General features: G+C 31.2%; 1 protein-coding gene across 1 annotated transcript in view; it reads left to right on the plus strand.

Annotated features, from left to right (window-relative positions):
- Positions 1-26324, plus strand: part of Kdm3 (Lysine demethylase 3) — a 497450-nt gene that overhangs the window by 393403 nt on the left and 77723 nt on the right. Inside the window, exons 13-14 of the mRNA XM_014418050.3 lie at positions 16239-16313; positions 18165-18349. Coding sequence (XP_014273536.1) covers positions 16239-16313; positions 18165-18349 — 260 coding nt within the window. The remainder of the gene's footprint in view (positions 1-16238; positions 16314-18164; positions 18350-26324) is intronic.

Genomic DNA, 26324 nt, shown 5'->3' on the forward strand with positions numbered 1-26324 from the left:
ATTTATAACAGGGTGTCCTGCAGCAGCCTGGGTTTCAGTCTTCGGGTTGTGGTTGGGTTTCCCAAGTTGTAGGTCACTGCTCCTCCAACTGTAGGTAACTGAGAGTGGGACTACATGAACCTTTTTTTATGTAATCCTCTATTGTTTCTATTTGCAATTGCCTGTTTCTTACAAACCAAGGAGCATCCACTGCAATTCTTACAACTTCGGTTGAAAATATTGTATTTTTTTCCTTTTCGTAAAGGACGCAGCTCCCTAGACTTCACAGCCATGCATCAGCAGTGGCATGAGAATTTTTAAATCCATGTTATGTTACGCTTGAGAGTTCCCTATTTTCTTCATTTGCTAAAAGCAATTTTAACATAGCTGACAATCTTCGCTGTATAACAAACATATTTCTTTATCATCTCCAAATAGCAATAAAACATGGTTCGTTGTCGTTCGATTTCAAGACAATTCCATTGCATACCAAAACCGTTATGTCGTAAATGCATACCTTCATATGACGCGTGCTTATAGAAGCATATACCAATCAAGTGTTATAAACTGCGTCAAAGCTGAAACTAGGGTAAACATGAGCACGTGTAAGGCGTCTGATTTTAATCGGCTGTTGTTTCATTTGTAATGTTGCACGAACATTAAAACTAACAATTTGAGCATGCTACCTCAACTTAAAACTGGTTACTGGAAGTATTCGCTCACTTGTTTTTATTATTTGAATACTTACAAGCATAAGCCTCATATAGTCTTTTACATTAGATATTTAGTATAATTATATTATACTATATGGAATATATAATATATAATAAAAAATATATTGATCTGCTTAACCTTGAGTATCCATTTATAGATTTTTCCCTGACAGATATTTTCAGAAATGCATCAGATGTTCTCTATGATCATGTATTTATATTTTCGTTTCCTGTTTTATTGGTGTTGTTTTTTTTTAATCCACACTTAATAGCTTTAATTTTGCGTTTTATTTATTTAGCATTATCCTTTTCTAGCATTTTATATTATAATTTCTATCCTTAAGTATTTTTCTTTTCGTTCTTCATATTCCTTCTTTGCATGTTATACAAGCATTATTTTGACCGTTATAATTAAAAATGACACAGCTAGTTTATCATCAAAATTTATAAAACTGCGTAGGATAATCAAAATTTGTACTCAAAAAGATCGACGGCAGTGATTAAAAAAAAAAAGATGTATTTTTTATTCAAAACAATAAATATCGATGGGTTACTTGGAGATTTTATCAAATAAAATCAAAAGTTTCATTTTCTTTAGTAATTGTCTCACTTTCGTGCATAAGTACCTACTTCATAATTATTTAGACGTTGTACTATGCATCAAGGGCATAGGATGACAACGGCTCTAAACTTTCTCTGCAGACTCAATTAACTACAAAGATTATTGGGAAACCCAACCTCAAACCGAAGACTGAAACCCAGGCTGATTCAGGACATTATGTTATAAATTGTATATTTATTAATTCTATTATTCACACTACATCTATTTTTTTTTTTCTGTCTTTTCCTTTTTTTCCAAATCAACTTGTTTTTTTTACCATTAGAGGGCAGTTGTTTGTTTTTATTAAGAAAAAATATTTATTTTATCTTATTTTCTTTTAATTATAACGTTGTATATAGTTAGGGATGTCTTTTTGTACGAGAAAAAGAAATGTAACGGTTATATCAACCATTTAAGACCCACCTTTTCTGGTATTAAATAAATAAATAAAAATAAAAAACTCGCAGATTATTATTGCTAACATGCGCACACAGCACACCTCGTCCAAGATATTGTTACAGACATATATTCATTGAAGTTATGGGAGCCTTGAAATAATTCTTTGCATATCGAATAAATTCATTCCTGGTAAATAATTGTTAATGATATAACGATTCCCTTGAAGGCACAGTGAGGGCATTAATAATGTAATGTATCTCATAAAATAAACTTTGCATAATGAATCGTGAGTGGGCTGTCGGGTCGGCCTTGAACCAATGGTCGAGGATCATTCTTGAATATTAACAATGAGTCATTTCTTCGGAATACTTTCACAAATGTGAAACTTACATTGTTAGTTGTTGAGTTATCATTACATTTACAAGTCTGTTTTTGTTGAGTATGTGTCATAGAAATGTGTTACATTTTTTTATTTGTTATTATGCATCGTTTTTTTTCGAACTTTATAATAAAATTACCTGCTTAGTAAACTACGAAAGGAACAAATGTCCATATGCTTCTGTGTGCCAGAAAGTCAACCAAAGACGGCGTAGGTCGGACATGTGTTGACTATTACCTTCGCTTTTTAACTATTTTATAATTCTATTAATTTAATTACCCAGAAATATAATGTTCCTATAAATTTATATTTGTGCAAAAATAAACACTTAAGTTAATTGACAAGATTTTTAGACTTTTAAAATACACAGTCTTAAAACTATAGGTTATTGATTAATTATTGTTAGAAAAATTCTTTTATTAATTATAATACAGAGAGGACAAATATTTATCTGTTTGCAGTTCTAAAATAATTCTAACTGAGCACAAAAGTGTGGATGCAGCACAAGCTTCTTTGATTTGTGCTAAAAAACACCCGAGGGGTCGGCCACACAAATTCAGGCCATCTTGTAGCAGTCAGTGAAAATAGCAGTTGCGCTAGTGGGGGATTTGTCAAAAGTGTTGGGACACCTTAATAGAAATATTCAACATTTAGCTAGTAATTGGTGCATCATGAGCTCTGTTCTATTAGAAGGTGACAATATATATCCTGGACTCCAGTGCTGGATGAAGGAACGAATCGATCCTGAACATGATAAAGCTCACAGTTGGGCGCCATACAAATGCAGGGTTGCCCCGGGGGAGCAAGCAACGCCTAGCAATGAGCCGGCGCTTTGAGGAAACAATGGGTCCTCCGTTAGCTATTGTTTGGTCCGAGATGACAGGGCGTCCAACGGTAGTCAGTGTTAGTCCTCTTCTTGGCAGCCATATTTAGTACATCCATTCCATACCAAGTACAAGGTTATTTACACGTTGAGAATACTGGCCCTAACGCTTGGTGCACTTGACTGCAAGGGAAGGGTTGTGTGGGATATTTGCATGGGAGGGAGTTCTATACCTGACCGACCCTATTATAGATACGGCGCTCCCCTCCCTGGATTCCAGGCTCCAACAGCTGGTTGCTTATCTTCACCGAACCTACATCTGGCTGGAGATAACTCCATTCTATCTCTCTCTCAGTTGATAACCGTGCACCTTCCCCTAATTGGTCCTTATTATTCTCGCGGCCGATCGTAAATTCATCATTATATTTCACTCATTCGGTATTTATCTGGCAGAGGTTTATGGTTTTGTTTTATGGATTGTAAAATATATATACATTTTTTTTTCGTAATCTTTATTATTAAATTTATTTAATACTGCATGTATGTATTACATAAATTTAATAATACAAAATGACAAGTGTATACTAGCATACTTCTGCCTTGGATTGTTATTTATTACATTGTAAATGTAAATATCTATTACTAGGCACGTCTGTATTGCGTGAGATCCGATTAAATATTGTAGGAAAAAAATACACTTTTATTTTTCTTTATCTAAATTAATTATTGTTCAATTGAGATTACATCTAATCTTGTTACCGTTCAAATCCACTGATATAGGATTTCATTAGATATCCTCTACCTTTATGTTAATCTGTCTGACAGCTTTGATATTTCACAAAAATAAAATTGTATCCTATAAAGAAATATTAATGATTCCTCTTTCCAATACAGTAAATAACTTTCTCGATACATTTATGGATAATTTTAAGACTGTAAGCTCTCTATAAAAAAAAAAGCAAAGGCTGCAAATTATTCAATGGTTTATTTTCCGAATTAATTAATTATTATATCAGTAAAACTAATGATAATAATTTTTTTTTGTCTTTTGGGTTCAAAGTCCAATACAACTGTTGGTTATTGTTTTATGTATTTTCGTTAATACTGTAAAAATTAAGATCTTAATTTTCCTATCATGATTCGTAAAAGCTTAAATTTTGAGATAGGGTTAATTTAGTTTTTCTTGGCTATTTACAAAGATTCATTATTGAAAATATATAAAAATAATTTCTTACTTATATTTGTAAAAAAAAAAAAAAAAAAAAAAAGAACCGCAAGCGTAAGTGCATTTTAAAGTTTTCAGACATTTGTGCCAAGGTTATCTTCTTTGAAGTAGGAATGCGTTTTATCATTTGAACAAGTCACATATGTCACCCTATCCTGACAGTGAATGAGGAACGTGTTGTTTTGCACATTGAGTTGTTGTCATAGATAATTGAACCCCTTTGAGGAGTAGCTCGGCAAGATCTCGTATCTCTGTTCTGCAACTGTGTGGAACTGCTCACTGTACAACTCTCAACTTAGTTTCAAGGTTTTAGCATCTTATCTGTATAATCCAACAGTTTTAAATTGTTTATAATTGATTAAATTGGAACTACGTCACATTTAACTATGATTAAAAATATTTATTGAAAGATTTATTAAAAGTTTTAATTTATTGTAAAGCTAATAATATCTAAGTATAAGCTAATATCTAGTACATATGAACAATACGACTGGTAATATCGAACGCCTTGCAGAAATTTAACATTATAAAAGAGTCAGCATGTACCAAAACAATAATATAATTAATTTATACCCAAAAGTATCCGCTTTCCAGTGACCTCACTGTTCAAAATCCTTGACCGACCCCTGCCCGACCCTGACCTCAGTACAGAGGATAGACAACACTTGTTCAGACTAAAAAGAGTTGAAGTTCACTAAATCATCTCGATGTTTTCAAGATGCAATTATAAATCTTTTTGGAATGAGATCTCTGGCCTTCAGTTTTCTTATAGCATCTGCTCTCGAGTTGGATAACCTACCATCACCTGTCGGAAGACCTACTATATCCAGTCGATTACGCTCCAGTGCGTTTGTCGGGATTCATATTCACATTTATGAAACTCTATATTGTAAGTGAGTACTGCTCGAGTTCTTAATTAGTACAATATTTCTTAGCGATGTTGATACCTCGCAAGTGCCAAAAAAAAACATATTTGATTTTGAGATGGTTATCATGAAACAAAGCGACGACGGTAAGTGAAGTCGTCTCGTATAATTAATATATAATATTTGTAGAATATTATTATTGCTTATAGTATTTGCGGAGTAATCTACTTCTTATGTATTAGATCCTATTGTCAAATACGGAGGACAGTCGAGGAACTGGTCTTGATGATGACTTCGTAGATTCATAAAGAATTTTTAATTTTATACAGTTCTTTATTTGTTTGTTTATTCTTGTATAAAGGCGTAAAATCTTTTGGACATAAACGCCTATGGACTATTATAACTATAAAGGTACACAAGCACATTTATTTACTCTCACACACTTGCATAAATTAAAATATAATGATAATAAAAAAGAATTATGAGATTATAATAATAAAATAAAAAAATGGAAATGAAAACTATAATACTATAACTACAAAGAAAGGCTATAATTTGTGAAAGAGGCGATTTGCTTTTAAAAATTTAAATACCAATGTGACTTTAGCTTCCTCATCGGTGAGAGCTTCAGATTAATTTGGGGTCAGTCCTATTTTGCTTAATGTTGGTAAATAGTGAGTGCCGTCTTCAAAAATATGTTTAATCCTGAGAATAGACTGGGATTGGTATATTGCAAGTGGGAGTTTTCCAACCAGGTGAGAATGCGTGAGGACCGTATGGCCTATTCTTAAGCGGGTTAGAGCAACTTCCTCCCTGTGGCAGCTGCTGTAGGATGTTGACCATGGTTTTCCTAATTTTTTTTTCTTTTATTTTACTCGGAGAACTTTCATTCCACATGTCCTGTCATCTTTCCGATATTTTTATTTTAAGAGGTCTACTGAGTTCTGATAGAGTAAGACCGGCGGTGCCTCGGCCATGGAGCGTGACGTTCTTTATTTGTACTCTGTCCGTTACTATATAATAGAAATCACATCTTAAACATATTAGATAAGTAAACCTTTTTTCTATAGCCACTTTTGGGATTATTGTGCAAAGATTATTTTTGGCAGAATTAATTAAAAAGATAAACCCTCAAGATACATTTGTTTTTCAAATTCACGAAACGTTGTTTAACATTGAATAGTTTTTTCTACTATTTTGATACCTTTATTGACCGTCACCTGGCCTATCTTCCTACAATCTACTCCATACGGTCGAATATCTTCTTCCAATATTAATTACTTTAAATTTGTTTAAATCTTATTTACTTTCTATCTGTTTAATTCTTAAGTCTTATAGGCAGCCTTGATGTATACTTCAAAGCTGGGTCAATAAATAGTTATTATATTAACATTGGTGTAATTACAGTAGCCTGAAAATGGCAATAGGCAGATAAATATTAATAAAGCGAACAGATAAAATGGATTTAAAAAAAAGAAATCTTCAAAATTTTTATTTTGGTCTCAAGCATTTAGATATAGACTATTAGCCCTTTCTTGGTAGCTGATGTTATTTATTTATTTTATTACAAAACACAAATCACCACGAAGACAAATGTACTATTGACTTTCTCTTTCGTTCAAGTGCTCGTAGTACTCTCTACTTCTGTTTATACATTAAGACATTCTTCTAATGGTCTGGCCGAAAGTGAAAGCTGCCCAGATATTAGCCAGCGGACAAAAAAATACATAACTGGTTACCTATAAGTTCCCTAAGGATTTGTAACTGGTGTGCCAGTTCTCACCGAGGGTCGCAGTACCTGCTAAATGAGCGTGAAGTAGCCGGGTCAACTGATCGTAACGAAACTGCCTCTACTGGGCCGTGCTGTATTGAGCAAGTGGCAAGGCCTCGGTGTTGCGGGAGGAAGCCGCAAGGACGCCGGTTCGAACCTCGCCCAAGGTCCCTCGGCTAGTACCCTCCTCTTCTAATCATATGCTAAGGTCACGCTTCCTCCAATCTCCGCCCTACATCTTCTCTCTCACCAGTTCCAATAGATACATATCTCCACTATACCTTTATATATATTTATCTCTACATCGGGTATAACCGAGTCTATAGTGCGAAGAGTAAGATTATAGAAAACCTAAGAATTATGTATTCCAAAAAGTCAAGGTGACCTCAGGGTTCTCCGGTAAAAATAGCTACCATCATTTTTGGCCGCTTTTTACATTTGCTATGTTATAACAAATATTATTGGGTCTACAGTGACCAGTTTGGTCTAACAATGTAGTTTGTAAATGTAGAGAATAATATTTGCAGAAAAATCACTGCTTTATAATCAAAATTGACAATTAAACACTTTTTTTTTAGGCCAAGACTCCCATTGGAGTCCTATATTGCCTAACCATGGTTGGGGGTCAAAGTTCTTTATTTTGTGGGACCACCACTCAATGAAGAAAGTCAACGTCCCAAGCCAGATTCGAACCGGCACCGCCAATAGACATCAAATTGGCAAGACTGTGTCTTAACCACTGAGCTATGGGCGGCCCTGAATTAAATATTTCTGAAAACCACTTGAATTTTACATTTCTTAAGTGTTTGGACATTTTGAATAATTAAATAGCGATTGTTCGAACTGATTTTCTATTGTAAATAGATATTTATAAACTAGTAGATTATTTTAGATAAACTGGTCTACGTAGATCCATACATTAAGCACGGCTAAAAATAGATCTACAGCTTACTGCCTCAGCTCCCTCAATTAGTTTCAACACAAGCTATAATTATTGTACTACCACAACAAGCCAATGAAATGTATTCAACCTATTAGACGGAAATAGAAATCAACACGTTGATGTAATATAAGGAAACAAAGCAAAGCCTGAATCAGAGAACCCTATCAAAGCATCGCATTACAAATGGATTCCGTCAGTATGATGGGCCCGTAAACGCCTGTGACGCGGCATTTAATGGGATCTTTAGCTAGCTGACTCAAGTCGACTGAGTCACCTTTTCGTGGTCGCTGATGCACGTTCCAAGTCTTTGGTGAGCGTTCTGGAGGAAAATGATGCGGCTCCAGTTGTTGAGGGGTTCTCTCCAGGAGTGCTAGATCCTTACCACTAATGACGTCTATATTATTTTCGGTCTATAAATTATAAGTAGCATTTTTTACGTGTACTTTGATCTTTTTGAACGTCGAATCCAACTAGTGGAATATACAAATTGTGCAATTAAGAATCCCAAGTTGAGTTTTCTGTTCATATCAACATAAAATCAAAACCTGATTGCATTTAATTCATCCAGGCTTTGTAGCAAAACGAAAAAGAAGATTACTGACGTAAGTTCAGAGTTCATTATGTGATGGGTATCTTGTTGCAGGCGTGACCATTCCAAGGCTTGGGTTCGATTCCTGGAATCCTTGAGGATTTTTTACAAGAGCATCATGACTTGAATGGTTTTCACATTTAATTCGTTGGGATATTAAGAGCCAGCAAGCGAATTTGATCGATATATTCGTATTAAAATTCTCAAGGCTGTATGTTCGTTCCCATTTTTTCGGAGTTTACCTCCCAAAAATCAATTAAAAAATGTGCTTTTAACAAAAAATTAAGTTAAAAAAATTATAGGTAGTGCTGAACTCCGGATTCTTAGGGGGAAGACAGTCAAAAGAGGTACCCAATATTACACCTAGTTTTTAGTTGTACTTCTATTTTGTTTTCATTTAGCCCTGATGAAACCTTGCAAAGTGAGGTGAAACGTTAGTTACTCATAATCAGATTTTTCTATTAGTTTTTTACACTTTTTTTTACTGCCAGGAGGACCATTTTTATAAAATTAATTAAATAAAACCAAATAATAATTTTACAAGAAAATATTTTAAATTTCTAATATTGTGTAAATGTTTTATTGTCAAATATGTGAGATATATTTGTTTGATTAATATTTACTTATAATCTTTTTCTAATTTTATTTTTTAACTTTTATTAAAATAATACAATCTGCTACACTCAAGGCCAATAAGTATTAAAGCTGTGAGTACTCAATCATACCACATATTCATAATAAATAAAAATAGAAAATTAAATAAATAATAATAATAAAACTATATAAGCATGGACTAAAATGGATAATAATAATTTCAATATAATCTCATATGTTTTTGTTATATATCTGTTTCATATTTTTATTTATATTAAACAATAAGATATTAGGATTTATTTTGCTAAAAATTGCCAATTAGGTCATAGTATGAAAATATTAAATAAAAGTGAGCAAAATTCGTTCGTCGATATCAATCAATAATTATTTTTATATAAAAACCTTTTGACATGGAAAATATTACAGTGAGTTAAAGTATGGCTTATTACCGGGTTAAAAAGTTTGGTTAATGTTTAATTAATTATTTTAAAAGGGGAGAATCCGTTAGACTCCACCTGTTCCACGAATTCCACTTCATTAAGTTAAATGTTAATTTTATTATTATTTTCACTTCCTCTGAAGTTGTTTTATTGAAAAGTATTTTATGTGCTTTTATTATATTTCTTTTTATTGCATTGAAGTTCCTTTTATTTTTTCCAAACTGAATCGAGTTTTGCAAAACGAGTAGTCTGTATATCTAGGAAGGTCGCTAGAAGTAATAATATTAGTTTAAGTGTGTAAAACTTTGATCTACTCTGGAAAATAAATTTTAGTTAGGTGAACGTTTTCAAAATTTTTTATCAATACTGTGTAAAACAATCAATTGCTATTTTTAATCTTCTGACTTATACTACTCTAAAACATAATTAATCAGGATTTTTAGTTGTATATTATTTTATGTCACTCAATAAACACTTTTATTTCGGAATTTTTTTTTTTTTAGATTGATAGATTTATTTATTGATAGATATTACAATCTGCCACACAGTTGTGGGCAATAGGTAATAGTGATGAATGATCTCATACATACTAAAATAAAAAAAAAATAAAAAAAAAATAATAATAATAAAAAACTCTCTTAAAATATATACAAACAAAAGAATAGACAAGATGAACATAATCAAATTATCTGTATGAAAAATAAATAAATAAAATAACATAATGATAAAATAATATATACAATATTTATACAATCGACCTGAGGATCCCAGAGCCCACTCTATCCCCCATATTTCGGAATTGTGCGTTATGGAATTCGACCTCTCATAAACTTTTCGTTCGAAAATGACTGGATATAAGCAAAGTTTTTTTTTTTTAGGAAAACGCTTGTGGATTGTTTCTCATGGATGTAAAATTGTAAAGTGCTATTTCTATGCTCGTGAGCGAGAGCCATAACTGAATAGGTTTCACAAGACTCTGTGGAGGTAGAGCAGCGAAGCGCATACCTTGAAAAACCAGTCAGCGTAAAACATCCCAAGGATAACATTAACAGCCTCTTCTTTTTTTTCACGATCTGTCGCTCGTGGAATTTTTATTGGCAAAAAGCTTGTATTCATCTCAACAGCATTCTTTTTTCTATAAATACTCTCTGGGCCTTTAATTGGGAATTGCGTTATTAACTCTGAAATCGTTTTACGACTTATTTACAATCAAAGCCTCGATTACTGCATATTTTTTTTTATTCTCCGTTATTTTGATTAATTAATTGACTGGATGGCACTGAGTTGCAATTTAGGCCTCTTCCATTTATACGTTTTCTCATATCAAGTAATACTATCAAAACAACGTTAAATGTAATTAAAGTTAATAAATTAATTAAAATATAAATTACCTCCTTTTTGAAATTACCAAATATATTAATTTTTATTATAATAAAACCTATTATTAATGCTTGGATGCAATTTTTAATAATCTCGATATATATCTGATGAATATATTTTTTTTTTCAAAAATATTCCCAACCAGTATGTATTAAATAAATTAAATTTTGTAAAAACGGTGATTTGGCATTTTTTAACTGCTATAATAGGTCAATTGTAATGAATCCATTTTTGGAAACTTACTTTATATTTATTGCAACTATTTGGGTCACTTCCGTCCTGTATTAAATTTATAAAAACTTAACTTAGTTCAGTTGTAAAAACCAAAACTATAATATCAAATAAAAAAGAATAAATTTTAAAATTCATTGAACATCCAAAAGTTAAAAATGACAATAAGCATTGCAGTTTGTCAAAAATAAAATAAAAATAGAATTAATAGGATAAAGATAATTAATGAACTCTTTTTTTTTTAAACTTCGTCTATATTTTTACATCTCCATAAAAGCTGAGTGCTTGGAAAATTTTAACAAACTAAAACTAGTGCTGCTATGAAGTCGAGGCACTGTTAATAAATTTTAAATATTAAACTAATGTAAAATATGCGAAATTATTTTTGTTCATTTTAGCTTTTAAATTGATCAAAAATTTAATTCTTATCATATCATTGGTGCCGTTCCTAAGTGGCATATAAGCATTTATTTCACAAAGTTCCCTCAGAAATTTTCATATAAACCACTTAATCACTGATATTTCCACGAATATATTTACTTTTTGAAACTGTTTAAAAAAAATACCATTAACCTTGGGCCTAGTTGTTTCGTGCCCAACACTTATCCTGAGAAATGGTATGGTAGCATTCAACCCATTGAAGGGCCCAGTACCCACTTTATTCAGGCTGGGTGTATCCCAAGAGATCCCCTGGACTATAAAGTGTGATAGAATAGAAAATTGAGAGGTTTGTTGTACAATGGAGGTGATTCCATCCTGGAAGAGTTGGGATTTACATGTGCTATTTTGTGACAAAGAAAAATTTTTTTATCAGGACTTAGTAGCCCCAATCATTAGTTATTTTTATTACTAATTTAATAAATATTTTTAAAAATTTTATTTATTTATCTCTGTTAAAGCCTATGGACATACAAAGGGGATTAGTCTTGTAAGTAAAATAACAAAAAAATATATATAATTACAAGATAAGAAAAAAACAATTAAGGAAAAAACGAAACGAAACATGTACAAAAGAAAAGAAGAAAAATACTAAATAAAATTAGGATAAAAAGATTAGTGTTTCAAATATAGGAATATAATAAAATAAAAAACTATTTAAAATACAACACTGTAAATACAATTTGTAAAAATATCTTCTGGTTGAAATTAAGAACCATAGAAAATATATTAAAAAAACGAAAAAAAAAGTCAATAAATTACTGATAGTTAACATATTTTGTTATTCACAAAAAAATGAAAATTACCAACACATTAAATATACTCTTACACCTAAGTTTGAAACAAGTAAAATATTTGAATTATAATTTTTGCTATTTATTATTTCCTTGAAGTAGAGAGTACCTATTTTTTGGTTAAAAAAAAAAAAAAAAAAAAAAAAAAAAAAAAAAGAGGTAACTCCAGCAATCAAAATTTCCATTTTATTATGATAGACTAAAAATTTATTTTTTATAACTTTTGCTGTTGACAATAATAAAGAAATTAGGTTAGAAGCATTATTATTTTTAGGTTACTTGTTAAGGCTTTACGGAACTTGTTTTCATATCCATAATTCTATTGCGGGAGCTATTTTTGTGGTTTTGTTTTTAGCAGTATTTTCTCTGAGAATATAAACGCCTAGGGTTCGGCAAATATTTACACTGTTTATACTGAAGGTTATTTTCTGACGCTGTTCTATATTGGGTGGGTTACGCCTTGCGGTGTCCACTTTAGGATACCTTATGGATGGTATTAATAAAAACGTATTTGTTTCATTTTTTTGTATGATTGAATCTCGTGTAACCTATTATAAGATTGAATTTTGTTTGTTTTAATTTAAAAACATTATTTGGCAATATATTTTAAGAAAATTTTAATTGCCAGTAAACTAGAACATATTACATCGATGGCTAATATGTGATACATCTTATTTCATGACGTCATTGATATCATGAAGTTACTTGGTTTTTTTTTTTCTGTCGATAAAGCGTATTATCACTAAAATAAAACTATTTATAGAATTTGAAAAATATTATTCTGTTGTGAAATGAAAAATTGACAAATATTTGGACTGTTTTTAGAATTTTAATTTGGTTTTATTACAATTCTTTTTTTTTTTTTAACTTTTAAAACTTTTAACCATCGATAAGTTAAAGTTGTTAAGTGTTTAAAGTTTAAAATTTGACATTTTTTGAGCTTTGTTCTAATTTTAAATGAACTGAACTCAAAATGCAATTTATATTTCTATAATAATTAATAATTCTGTATTGTTTATAAATTTTATTAATTAATTATTACATACTAATTGTTTCATTTATTTAAATATCCTTTCCTTTCTACTTATTAATTTCACTAATATTTAATTTATGTATATTTTCTTTTAATATATTGTTGTATTGCTTTACTTTTATTTCTTATTGTTCTTAATTGAGATCTTTGACAAATTAATTAGTTTGAACCTCGAAAAAAAATTATAGGCTCATATTGATTTCTATACATTTATATGAGATCTCCATATATGTTGTCTGAGCTTGTATATCCAACTGTGGAAACATTCTGTAACTGTTGTATAACTGTAGTCAATAATTGCATCAAAAGGTCATACGCCTCCATGCGTAATGCATTTCTGTTGTATACATAATTCCTCCCAATTCGTCAGATTTAATAACAACTAAACTGTCCTTATTTAAAAGTAAAATCTCAAGCCTTTTGTTTCTCTGTGGACTACTATCAGTGATTATACCCACGCGATTCGTTTATAAGAAAACTATTTCCTATGCCGAGACCTTGAAATTTCTCGTGTAGCTTGTTGCATGAAAATCGATTGCTGACAAAATCATTTTTATGCTCGCCGTAGAAGCAGTGGTTACTGCTTTATATTCATAATGTAATTGAAGGAAAAGTGTTTGAGATTATACAATGTTTAATATTCATTATTCTCAATTAATTTATTACTTATATAAGAAAGAACTTGACTCTTGGACTAGTTTCCCTAAGTAAATCATGCATATAAAAAAGAAAGAAACTGAAAAAATGGTTAAATAAAAATCAGTTTGTGTATAAAATATCATCAGTAAAAAAAATTTAACCATTTATTTTTGCAAAATATTTATACAAGCGTTCCGGACTTTCGGATATTTATTATTTTGGTACAACATTGTATATATTAGTGTGATTTTTTAAATTATAGACAAGTGAGTAAATATTTTATTGTTTTTATGAAAACTGTATTAGGAAAACTATATTAGAATTTAATTTTTTTCTCAATATGTATTATAAAACCAAAAATTAAAATAAATAATTGTGAATTACTTAATATACTGAGCCCAAGTTACTTTTCTCAGCCAACAATTTCTCTCTGCCTTAATTTCGCTCTTATTAACCAGAATAACTTATCATTCCTTATAGTATATTTTAGATTATTTTACAAAACAGTTTTTATATTTTTCACAACTAAAATTATATGGAAAATGTTAGATTTTTTTTTTTTTTTTCGTAACCTACTTTATTATTAAATTTATACAATATATATACACATACAAATGCATAATAGTGGCAAATGTATACTAGCATACTGCTAAAAAATGTTAGATTTTATTTTCTTACCTCCTAAAATAAATAATAAAAGATATACATATATACAAAATGGATGGTAAATATATATACCGGCTATTTTAGTCGTCTTGTGTATGACAAGCTAAACCTACTGCATCTACGGGTCTTTAATAAAAGTAATGAAGTGTTGATAGGCTGTTTTTAATTTCTATCAACATTAAATATAATTTGAATTTTGTAACTTTTATGATATTTACTATGCTATAAACTTTTTTCTTAACCTGTTGATATTTGAACATTCTACAAAAAGCACCAGCCCTCAAATCTGCAAAAAAAATGAGTTAGTGAAATTTTTAATTATATCATTACTTGAGAATTCATTAGGTGTCAATGTCTAGATGAATTATTTTGCACAAATTTTTTATAATCATAATAAGCGTTAAAATTTAAACATTTTAATTATTAACACAATAAATATCATATTGTAATATTTATCTGATATAAACCTAAGATAATGTATCAATAATTCTTTTACAACGTGTACGAAACATAAAATGTTTCATTTCTAAAGTACTTACTTCGTATGCAACGTATCAATGCATGGTTACTGTCATGATAGGGTTTATTGCTGTCAGAAGAACGCTGAACCCCTGTGTTTGTACTGGCAATAGGTACCACCCACTGATAAGACAGACCCGCCCTCCATTGTACTCGAAAAGCCCTTCGTGATTCGTGCCACAAATAGTTCTCAGTAAGCTGCAACCTTTTACCTTTAAATAGTCTTTCTTCTTGTGGAAGTCCTTGGCTGGTAATTGTGGGATGGACGAGTGGTTAAACTCCACTTTTAAAATACTTTCACTACTGACTTTCAGGTACTCCGAAAGTATTTGGCTGGGTCACTTGGAATGTAAAAGATTTTAGATTTTGAATATGTATTTTATAAATATGAACATACAAATAATCAATAACTATCTCCTTTTTCAATAATATTATTAGTAGAGACCGGATACTCGTGTATGTAATGTGTATATAATGTCATCTTTTGTACCCTAGCTTCAAACCCCGCTTAACCTCGACAGAAATTCGAATCATGGAAATGACATTCAAATAACGCTAATTTTATATTTCACAAAATTGTATAACTTAAGCTTTGAAATAAATTTTTCCTATTATACACATATAGTATGAGTATGCCAATATTTATGCAATTTATTTTTTTTTCTTACTTAATTTATAGTTTAACATCGATAAATTTGAGGTAAAGCAATGCTCTGATTAACATAAAGAGTAAAATTCAACCTTTAAAAAAAAAGTAAACACAAGTGACGATATTATTAACCAATGGTTTCCAGTATTTTTGAAAATTCACTCTAGAATCAACTTGTTATGAAGAAAGTTCACAGATATTGTTGTTAACTTGGATTCCCAGATCGATTAAGGGCTTCTAGCTTGCTCTTTATGCTTCTGTCTGACTCCTAGAATTTTTTTTTTCAATATTATTATATTATATTGCCTATGTACATTATTTTTTATATGGGTTAAACACAAAATCTATATGAATGTACTTATACAATTTTAATTAAGTTTGATTTTTTTACTTGTTAATTTTAATTATGTATGGAAGAATATTTTTTTAAATTAAACAATTAAGTTGATTATTGCAGAATTCGGGCGTCATTTATTTAAATTATCTAATATTTATTTTAATAAGTTATTTATAAAATGTTGTATAAGATGTTGCGGAACACTGTTTTATAAAATGTATTTGTTGCAGGAAGCTAGCAGGAGTGTCCGAACGAGCTGGCCAGTCGGGCACCAAGCTGAAGGCCCTGCGCTCGAACCCAGCCAGGTGAGAGTGCCCTCTTGTTTCTTGTTTACTTTGTTCTCCTCAACAATAGGCCCTAACCTAACCTATACTTCTTCCACTGATAAAAACACTCCTTTTTTTTTCCCAGTCCTTCTTTGTCGTCATTCCTTCATTACTCCTTGTGCTTCTTCTAATTACTTGATTTTTGTCCTGTCTTCAAAGGTTGGTTGGGACCGTTAGTGTGGTCTAGTGGTTAGCGCCTCTACCTGAAGACCTTTCAGATTAGGTTCTCAGAAAACCTGATGTATTTCTCTGAAGAGATAGGTTACTCTCTCTTTTAATACTGAGCTTCATTTATCCAATTAATGGACCTTTTTCAATAAACCAATAGTGGGACAAATAAGAAATGTATTTTGAATCTTTAAGTTAGAAGTCTTCTTAAGAATTAGTTTACATTTATTTTGATCTAAAGATGGCAGCGCTAAAGTTAACGATAGTGGATTAAAATGTGTTAACATTACAATTTATTTTTTGAATTGACATCAACTTAGCAAAATAAAGTTTTTTGTATAATTCTCATTTTATTTTTTAATATGGATTGGTGTGCGGTCGGTAGACCTCTGGTGCACACTCGCCCTCTGTAATGTTGATACAATTTTAATTGGAGTAGGAATAACCATGACGGTGGAGCGTGATATCGACCAAATCATCTAGCGCTAACGTTAGTCTACTACAGTAATTATTTACCAAGTATTGGACCAATGACCCTTAATATGTTGTTGTGGTATAAGCTTTTTTATATATATGATATGGTAAAAAATATTTTTTTTTTATAATTTTTTAAAAACGGTAATAGTTTATATTTTTATACTGAGGGTACAATCCGAATCAGAAAAGTATCTTACAGAAAGTATTATGTTAAAGTTCATGGCTGCTGCTCTTGACAAAACAGGCAACCCCGGCTGCATGTGGAGACAAAAAGTTTAGTGTTTTTTTTTACATGACAGACTATCCGATCAATAGCATTATGATTCTGTCTCTAGACAGAAAATTTATATTTTCAATTTTTTTTATTATGTTATTCGTATATTTTACTATAACCCCAAAGAAGGGCTACAAAGTGACCGAAGCATCAATGTGATTTAAAGGTTTTTATTATTTTTCATTTTTCTACACTCCCTGCCACTATATTTTTGTTAAAAATGATTTTTTATTATTTTCTGGTAATTGACTAGGTAGAATAGTGTATGTAATTTATATTGAGGAAGAACGAGCTTTTTATATCTATGTTTTGTCATTGTATTTTTTGATCTATTTTATTACATTACAAAAAGTTTTAAATTAGTTGTTTTAATTGGGGTAACTTAGAGGTTTTTTTAAAAGATTAAATATTTTTATTGTAAATTTTAAACAAATATTGTTTTACCATTAGATTATAAATATTTCACTAAGTAGAGAGAGATTTCGTGCAATGTAAATATGTAAATAGATGAAAATGTTAGATCATTACTGGAAATATTTAAGGAAAGTTATTTCAATATAAATACTAAATAAAAAGTGTAATATATATTGCAGTGGATCTGAAGATGGGGCCATGGCCTCGAAACCTTGTGCATTTATGAGTTGTTAATGAAGGGCATTTAACAAGGAACATATTTTGACTACACCTTACTAGATAATATACAAATCTTCCAGTCCTTGAAACTTAATTAATTGAACTTATTTTGCTCTCGAAGTTTTTGTTTTAGCGTAGTGTAGCGTATTGTTACGAAACGCAGCGTGTATTTCATTTAAAACAGTGCTCCCCAAGGTTACTCACTACATCCTCTTCTCTTACACGTATTTTTCTCCTTCGCTATTCAATTTACTGTACATTTTGTGTTATTGTTTCAGAGTTGGCGAGAGAGCGGCGGCGGTGGTATGTCCGGGCCGCCTGGGTACCCCGCCCACGGGCTTCTCATCCCCCCGCCCTCGGCTATCTATCCTGCGCTCCCCCCGGAGCTGTGGCCCCCAAAGCCCCCTCAGCACTCCAGGTTTCCCCCTCCTGACATTTACCAGGACAGGATAATATCAAACAGGTCAGTACTATATTTATTTGTATACACATTTTAGTCTTTTTTGGTTTATCTTCTTGATTTAAGAATTGATGGATTCCCTTCCTCGGCGGGAGCTAAGATCTTGACTGGTATCGGTATGATAATGGGGGGAGGGCTAAGAAAAGTTACATTTTTTTTCAAATTTTAACCAAGTAGAACTTTAAATGATTTCTTGGTTTTGTTTACTTAAAAGTCAAGTTTTATAGTCATTATTATTTTTTGAAGTTGAAAAGATTAATCCGATCAGCGAATTTCATATTTTGGCCAAGCTTGCTCTATATATTTCTTCTCAAATGCTCTGTATCATAAAATCTGAAAATCAACACAATCGCATAATTCTACATATCATCCTTCCTATATGCCTTTATAAATATTAAGTTCAAATAAAATCTGCAAGAAAGGAGAAATTAAATTATAAAAATACCAAAACAATTATGGTAAAAACAAATCTGCTCTAAAAGTATACTAAATTCAATGGGATCCGTAGCTCAGGGGCTAGGAACAAGTTTATCGTTCTGAGATCTGCGGACGGCGCCGGTTCGAATTCGACCTGGGACGTTGACTTTTTTCATTAAGTGGCGATTCCACAAAATGGAAAACTTGAACCCCCACCATTGTTAGAATTGGTTGGTCACCTGTTGAAAACTAGGCAAACATCACATTTGCTGCGGATTGCCTTAAAAAATTTTTTTTAAAATCTATGGTCACCCATTCTATGGTTCCCTTGGTTTTATTTCCTATAATTTCGTACAGAAATATATATATATATTTTTAATATTTATTTATTGCTATTTACAACTGTATTACAACTTTATAATAATTTAGTAAATCTGATCTAAGTTAAATTGGAGTGTTGCAGGCGTGTAGAGAATCTATCCATTGGTAGCACTCTAATGACATTTTACATTAGCTGGTCTCGTGGCCATCTTCATTTCAGGCGCCTCGGAGGATTGTCAGGAATGGAAGAGGATGCAAGATTAGAAACTAGGGGGTTTGAGTGGTTAGAGAGTTTATAATGGAAGATGTGATATCTGGTTCGGTCTAGATCGGTTACATAGGGAACATTAAGGTCTTTATGTATGATTTTATTTGTGAGTATGATTTATTTTACGAAGGATTTTGGATTGTAAGGATTGAATACGAGAGGAATTCGAAGGTTTAGTGGAGCCCCAAAGCTCAACTCCATATGTCCAGATTGGCCTTATTACAGTCATGTAGATCAGTCTTTTTCAGAAATATTTAATGTGGTTTAACACATCCCGGAATCTTACAGTTATGTTTAAATGGCTGCTTTAATCAGACTTTAGAAAGGCAAATTAAGGATTCAAGAAAAGGCTTGTAGCCTGTTGGTAGTAGGCCGGAGGAAGAGGGTTGGACGCAGGTAGATTCGGCACCTATGTATTAATATTGATTAGATGACCGTTGGCAAAGGTTCTCGCCTCGTTTTCCATTCAGTACCTATCTGTTCTTCCAGCCCATGAAATGTTCACTTATACTCATATATATATATATAATTATTATTTTTTTTTTTTTTACAAATCTTAAACCTCTAGACCAGACCCAAGCTCCATTAAAAATCATTTACATTTTTAATTATTTCTTAAATACTGAAATAAGTACGTAAATTCCTATTTTCTCCTTATACCTTATTTTAAAACTGAGAAAATTTAAAAGTTTCTCTGATATTTATGTTAATTAATTTTAAATTTTCTGACACAGAATTGTCACGAAATTGTTTTTAACCTATAGCATATATTATATTTTTCATTATTAAATGCCAAAAAAAAAAAAATTAAAATATGTTTTAGTAAAAATTACCTTCGTTTTTTCATATATAATAAAGATTGGAATACTCAGTCTAAGGCATATATGTATTTTTTTAATACATCTTTCCTTTATTATTAATTTTGCATATTTACTACGAAGTATGGGAAGGATGATATGTAGAACTGTGTGATTGTGTTGTCTTATCTTGTATGGGGGGGGGGGGGAGGCTTTGACCTCGATCTGGATTACATTTATGTGTTGGACTTGCCCAACGGAAAGTACAACTTAGTAAGCTTTTAGTTTTCATCAAGTTGAAAAAATAATAAAACGAAACAACTTATTTTATTTAAATTGATAGAAAAATACAATTACACTTGATATTTATATTTTTGTTTCGCAAATTATTGCTTAATTTATGCCAACAGTTAAAATTTTTAATTCAGTTTTTTTTTTTCTCGGCGGCTTTTTAGGAGGAAACTTTCCCCCTTTTTTTGTGTGGAATGTTACTACGTTGAATAGCATTCTTTTTCTACGAATTTTCCTTATATATAGGAATTACATATTGTATAGGAATTACATTATTTTTTTTTGTTTATTTTTCCGTTTTTAATAGGTAATTTTTCTCAGAAACCCGTAATAAATACACTTGAAGGTTTTCAGGATTTAAAATCCTTATATGCGATAGCGTTTGTACAGATATAAAAGTATAAATATGACTTTTATGATTAGAAAACAATCTAAAAATTGCATCTTCACGATATACCCTGATAATCTATCACATTTTTATGTTTGCTAGCATGACTTCAATAAAAATCGTCCTTTCACCGTAATAAATTTAAATAGTGTTTCTAAAAAGGTATAAGGTTCAACACTCTATATAGATTGTTTTTACTATCTTCAAGTGCTCATGTATTAATTGTTTATGCAATAATCCACTCGAATCCGTTGAAAATCTCTATAATATTATTTACAATAGATTAAACGTACATTCTTATCTTGTATCTGATCATTGACTTCCCACAATCCACTCATGGTTTATTGCCGGATCAGTTTGAATTGTCTCTGTGAATTATTTTATCATGTGCGCATTATTAATGGCTGGAGGATTGCGTAATGAATTTCAATCGGGTACAGCCTTCGACCGTGGAGGACATTATTCAGGGAGCTGGTACGCCAGTGGTGTGCGCTGCATCGTTGGTATTCGGCCAGCACCGAGCACGGCCCACATATATCAAGATAAGTTCCGTTCGCGGTGGAAAGCTAGGCAAGGAATTTTCTTAACGGCCGTTTGTCGTTTAGGGCTCTTTTGTATCCTACTTCCAGGAATAGAGGTGCTCTTCGATTACCATCTTGTTTGTTTGGAAGAATGTTCTCCATCGTTGTAAAGTCAGTCGGTAAACATTGTTAGCACTACGATCCGGTTGTTACTGTCCAAACCGGATGATTACCTAAAGACGTATGTTTTCTATCTAAACAGTACGGATTGATGGTTGTCAAAAGAAATTTATGGAACTGGAATAAAGAATTAGAAACAATAATCGGTTTAATTATGATATTGACGTTTAGGAATGTTAACTTACAGAAATTTTTTGTTGACTTTATCATGCTAAATTCACGGACTAGTAAAATTCTAATCATTATAATAATAATAATAAAAGAGGAAGTGAATCTTTCTGATATGATAATGGAAAATTATAATTTTAAATCATTATATCGGTTTATATAATTGTTTTCCACAAATTATTTAATCGTGTTAATTATTTGTGGAGAATATAGCCCTATAAATATAAATGATGAGAATCTGAGAAAGCAAAATGCGTTCAGTTTTAACGTTGCTTTAGTTTTTAAAACTTTTAAAATTCTATTTTATTTAATTATTAATAATTTAAGGAGTCAAGATTTTTTATTTTGAAGCTCTATCGAGGGGAATACGTAGTTACATTAGTAGCTGGCCAAAGATTAACAGTAGAAGTTCTAAAGTATATTGAATAGTGCTAGTTTGTTTTACTCGGATGTACTATGACAAATTATACGGTTTTTAATCTTTGTCTATCTATGCTATCCGGCCCGGAGGACCCAAATTATAAGACATTGGTCATAAAGATACATCGTATAGAATGAAACGCCTTGGGTCGTGGGACTGCAGCACTGTGTTACGAATCCTCCGCACTGGATGATCTGTTATAGAAGGAGAAGCATGCAAAACCAATTGCTTACAAGATGGAGGTTGTACCTCGTGCACCGGTGAAGAAATAGCATCAACTCCGACCTATCATGTTTAGATATACGCTAGAGATAAGGAGCGTCGTCCTCAGAGCCCTATCATTACCCCGGGGTTGAATTGAAGACGATTTCTCCTTGAAAATTCACTCAAGAGTTCCTGCGTACTTAACTTCAACATAGAAAAGAAGAAAATCTTTCAGCCGTCATTTCTATAACATTCATTGTTTTCTGACAATATTAGGTGGTAATTATAAAATCATAATCCGACTTCAGTTTTGAATTTAATTTATTAATAGGGGTTATTTGTATTTTTGCATAGGTGTTAAAGACCTTGATAACTTCTACCTAGATAAAGAAACTGCATTCATTCCTTAGGTGTTAAAGCGTGGTTTAATTTATAATAGTTAAGGTAGTTAGGTATACATTTCTAAGCACTTAGAGGATAAGTGGGAAGTATGCATTTCTGAACACTTAACGAAGTTCTGTACAGTTAAACTGATATTTCATAAGTTTGGAGTATTGTTGATACAATTTTGCCTTATTAGCAATGCTGTGTAACTAATTGTTTGAGATATTTACAACTAATTAAAAACTATTAAGTTTTCATAACTCATTTGTTTCTATGTCCATAGAACTGTATAACTAGTACTATATTGTACTATCATATTACCTAATAATATTGATATGAAATGATTAAAGACTTGGCCATTTAATGTAGACACAATGCTGCCTGGACAAGGCCGCTGGAACACCCTCTTCTCCAGTTCTTTTTGTTCTCCTGCGTTCTTCTCTTTTCAGGGCGGACCGCTTCCCGTCGTGACCCGGCCAGGGACCAGTATGCAAATCCTCTCCTTCTGTCTCTTGCCTTTCGTTTTTTTTTTTTTTAAGCTTTTATTTATTCGATTTATTTTTCTCTTCGCCGCCTGTTTAATGGGCGCCGATCCTGTTTGGACGAGTCAACCTCGTAAACTAGTTGTCTCTCCCCTTCCCCCCCCCCACACACACACACAGGTTATCCATATTTATAAAATGGCAGAACGGTATTCGGCTGTGAAGTTCTCTCGGCATTTCCGCTCTGTTATCTCAGATCGCATTTCCTTTCCTCCTTGCTGCTACGTTGCCTTCTTTTAACCCGACGTGTCAGCTTAATTATACTTTTTAATAATTAAGATAACGAAAATTAGATAGCGGTTGTGTACTTCATCCGTAATTATACCTTGAGGAATTTTGTAAATGACGTTCCTTTAGTAAGAAAATATCCCGGAAGACTTTAGTTGGAGATGTAGGAACATGATCCAAACACTGACCTAAAAAATGTCATTTCATAATTTTATTTTAATGCATTCATTATACTCAACACATGTTTTAATAAATTGTTTTACAAATAAACTAATATATGTGTAATCTAGTCTTTGGTACCAAGGCCCACTTCTTTTCTGTAACCAAACGGGAATCTAGAGTAGGAACTAGTGCGTTTAATTGATATTGAATTTACAATTGAAGGATTCAGATCATTTTTAGTTTGGAACAAATAAAAGAGACTTTAATTTTAAGAAAAGTTTTTGGATTGCATGGATTGTAAGGGGAAGAATCGAATTGTTTAGTGGAACATAAAGGCTCATGTAAATATGGCTGATTTAGTATCATGTTAATGATGTTTTGTAATTAATTGTGTGGGGTTTCACACGTTTGTTTTATTCAAATAAATAGAATAGTTTTGCTCTATATCTTCCACAGTATTGCATATCAGTTTCTTTTAATGTAATGGACTCCGTTCATTTCATCGGATGAATGAATCATTGTATAGTAAGGTTTCATGAGGCTCTAATAGATGACACTGATTTCTTATTCATATTTTTTTATTTTGTGAAAGCCGTTTATTTTACTGCAGTCAATTATTTGTTTATAATGTGAACAGCAAAGAATTTTCGTTTGGATGTTCCATACAAGATAAATACTAATTTTAATTCAATCAATAGGTGCAATTCTAATGTGCACGTGCTTATCGAATGAAAGCTCTAGTGCATGTTTTTCGAATAGTTGAATATACAACGATAAATGTTGTAGTTTACTCTTACTTTCTCCATCTGAGCTATTATCCGACCCGGAGGACCCAAATTATTATTAAGGGATATCTCATAAAATATTAGTCATTTAGACGTTTTCAATTCTCAGTATTGCGTATCAGATTCATTTTATCAAATGAATGAATTGTAGTATAGAAAGCTTTCATTAAACTCTAAATTCTCTCCATCATTCAATTTCTTTTTTATTTTAATTATATCTTATTATCAAGATAAAAATATATCGATTTAAAAAAAAGTTTCTCCCCCCTTTATAAGTGGATTTCTGTTTGAATTACACAATATTATTTATTCTATTTGAATTATATTTTTTTGTGAATACGAATAGATAATAACTTCTGTTAATAATTTGGAATAACGTTTAATGTTATTTTCTAAAAAGTATTTATTATATGTAGGTAGATTATATCATAATTTCAGGTATATTTTAACTTCATTATTAATAGTTATATCATTATTTTTAATAAAATTGGGAAAATTTATCTAAAATAATAAATTATAAATCAGAGGGAACTCTATCATTATCTAAACAGATTAAAATAATAGTAAGCAGCCAATCTAGGTTAACTATTAATTTATTCAGTTGGGACCCCATAAGATTTAGGATCCTGCTATTTTTATAGCTGTTCTATTTCAAACTTTAATGGGAGATACACTATTAACAGAAATCTTCATATTAGGCTGTCACTATAGGTAATAAACCCATTAAAGGTCTTCCATTAAAGATAAACAAGCCTTAGAATTTATCTAATAATTGAAAAAAATAATCAAGGAATCCAAGTAGGTATGATTGTGATGCCTAGGGTTTTTTTTTAATAAAATATTTTTTACTATCGGTACTGGAATTGTATTTACGTTTCAGTATTGAAAATTTTTTGAAATTAATATAATTAATAAGCACCAGGTAGGTAGCAAAAACAAAATCTTATCCACAACTTTTTTGCTTGATTTCTCGTCCAATTTAATAAAAAATAGTCAAAATGTTGAATTTTCGCTTCATGAAAGAATATTTTTTTAAATGTTAAAAACAAGAATGGGAAATATATATTACATTTAAAACAATGACTGAGAAATGTTGGGAAACGCAAAGATGAAGCTGGTGTGAAAAGGTTCAGGAGTTTGTGGCTGCATGGCCGAGTTAGGTCTAGCGGTTTCGTGTGGCGTAACAATGAGGAATATTTTTCTGTGTGGTTCCTATCTCTATTACGTGGTTTATCCTTAATGTATTCTTATTTAAATTATATTGCAGCTCCATTTAATAATTAGGATATGTCTACAAATCCTGTTGTCGGTTTTGTTTTTACCTAAATGTATATAATTATTTATTTTTTAATGGTCCTAATATTGTATACTGGGGTAATTGCGTCACAAAAATAAAATAGGTGATTTTTATCCCTCATTTGTTTGGCAGTAATTTTGTTACCTTTGCCCTTTCTCTTCCCATCTCCATAATTTAGAGGGAGGGTATAATGACAATTATATAATAATAAAATATTTTTCAAATACATCAATTTTTGTTTTTATTTAAGCATCTCCATAGTAGATGTCTCCGATCAAGGAAAATGTGTAAATAGCTCTCATAATATTCCAACAATAACGAGGAAAATATGGATTTGTTAAAAAATGTTTTCCTCAATTTGTTCACTACACGAAAAAAAATTGAATAAAAAAAAGGTTGACATTTTTGTTTGTTTTAAAATAGTATTTATTACATTTAATTTATGTACTATGTACTGGCTGTTCCACTTTTTCCCCACTCAACGAAAACTAAGAGTGTGTGCCAATGTGAACTAAAAATAAAAAACACATTGTAAAACAATAGTGACCATAAAAACAATTGACAGTAACTATCATGAGAAGAGTTAAACATTTAAACAGCCTTC

Source organism: Halyomorpha halys, unplaced genomic scaffold, assembly GCF_000696795.3.
Source record: "Halyomorpha halys isolate HHAL.00 unplaced genomic scaffold, Hhal_1.1 Scaffold12.1, whole genome shotgun sequence".
Taxonomy (NCBI): Eukaryota; Metazoa; Arthropoda; class Insecta; order Hemiptera; family Pentatomidae; genus Halyomorpha; species Halyomorpha halys.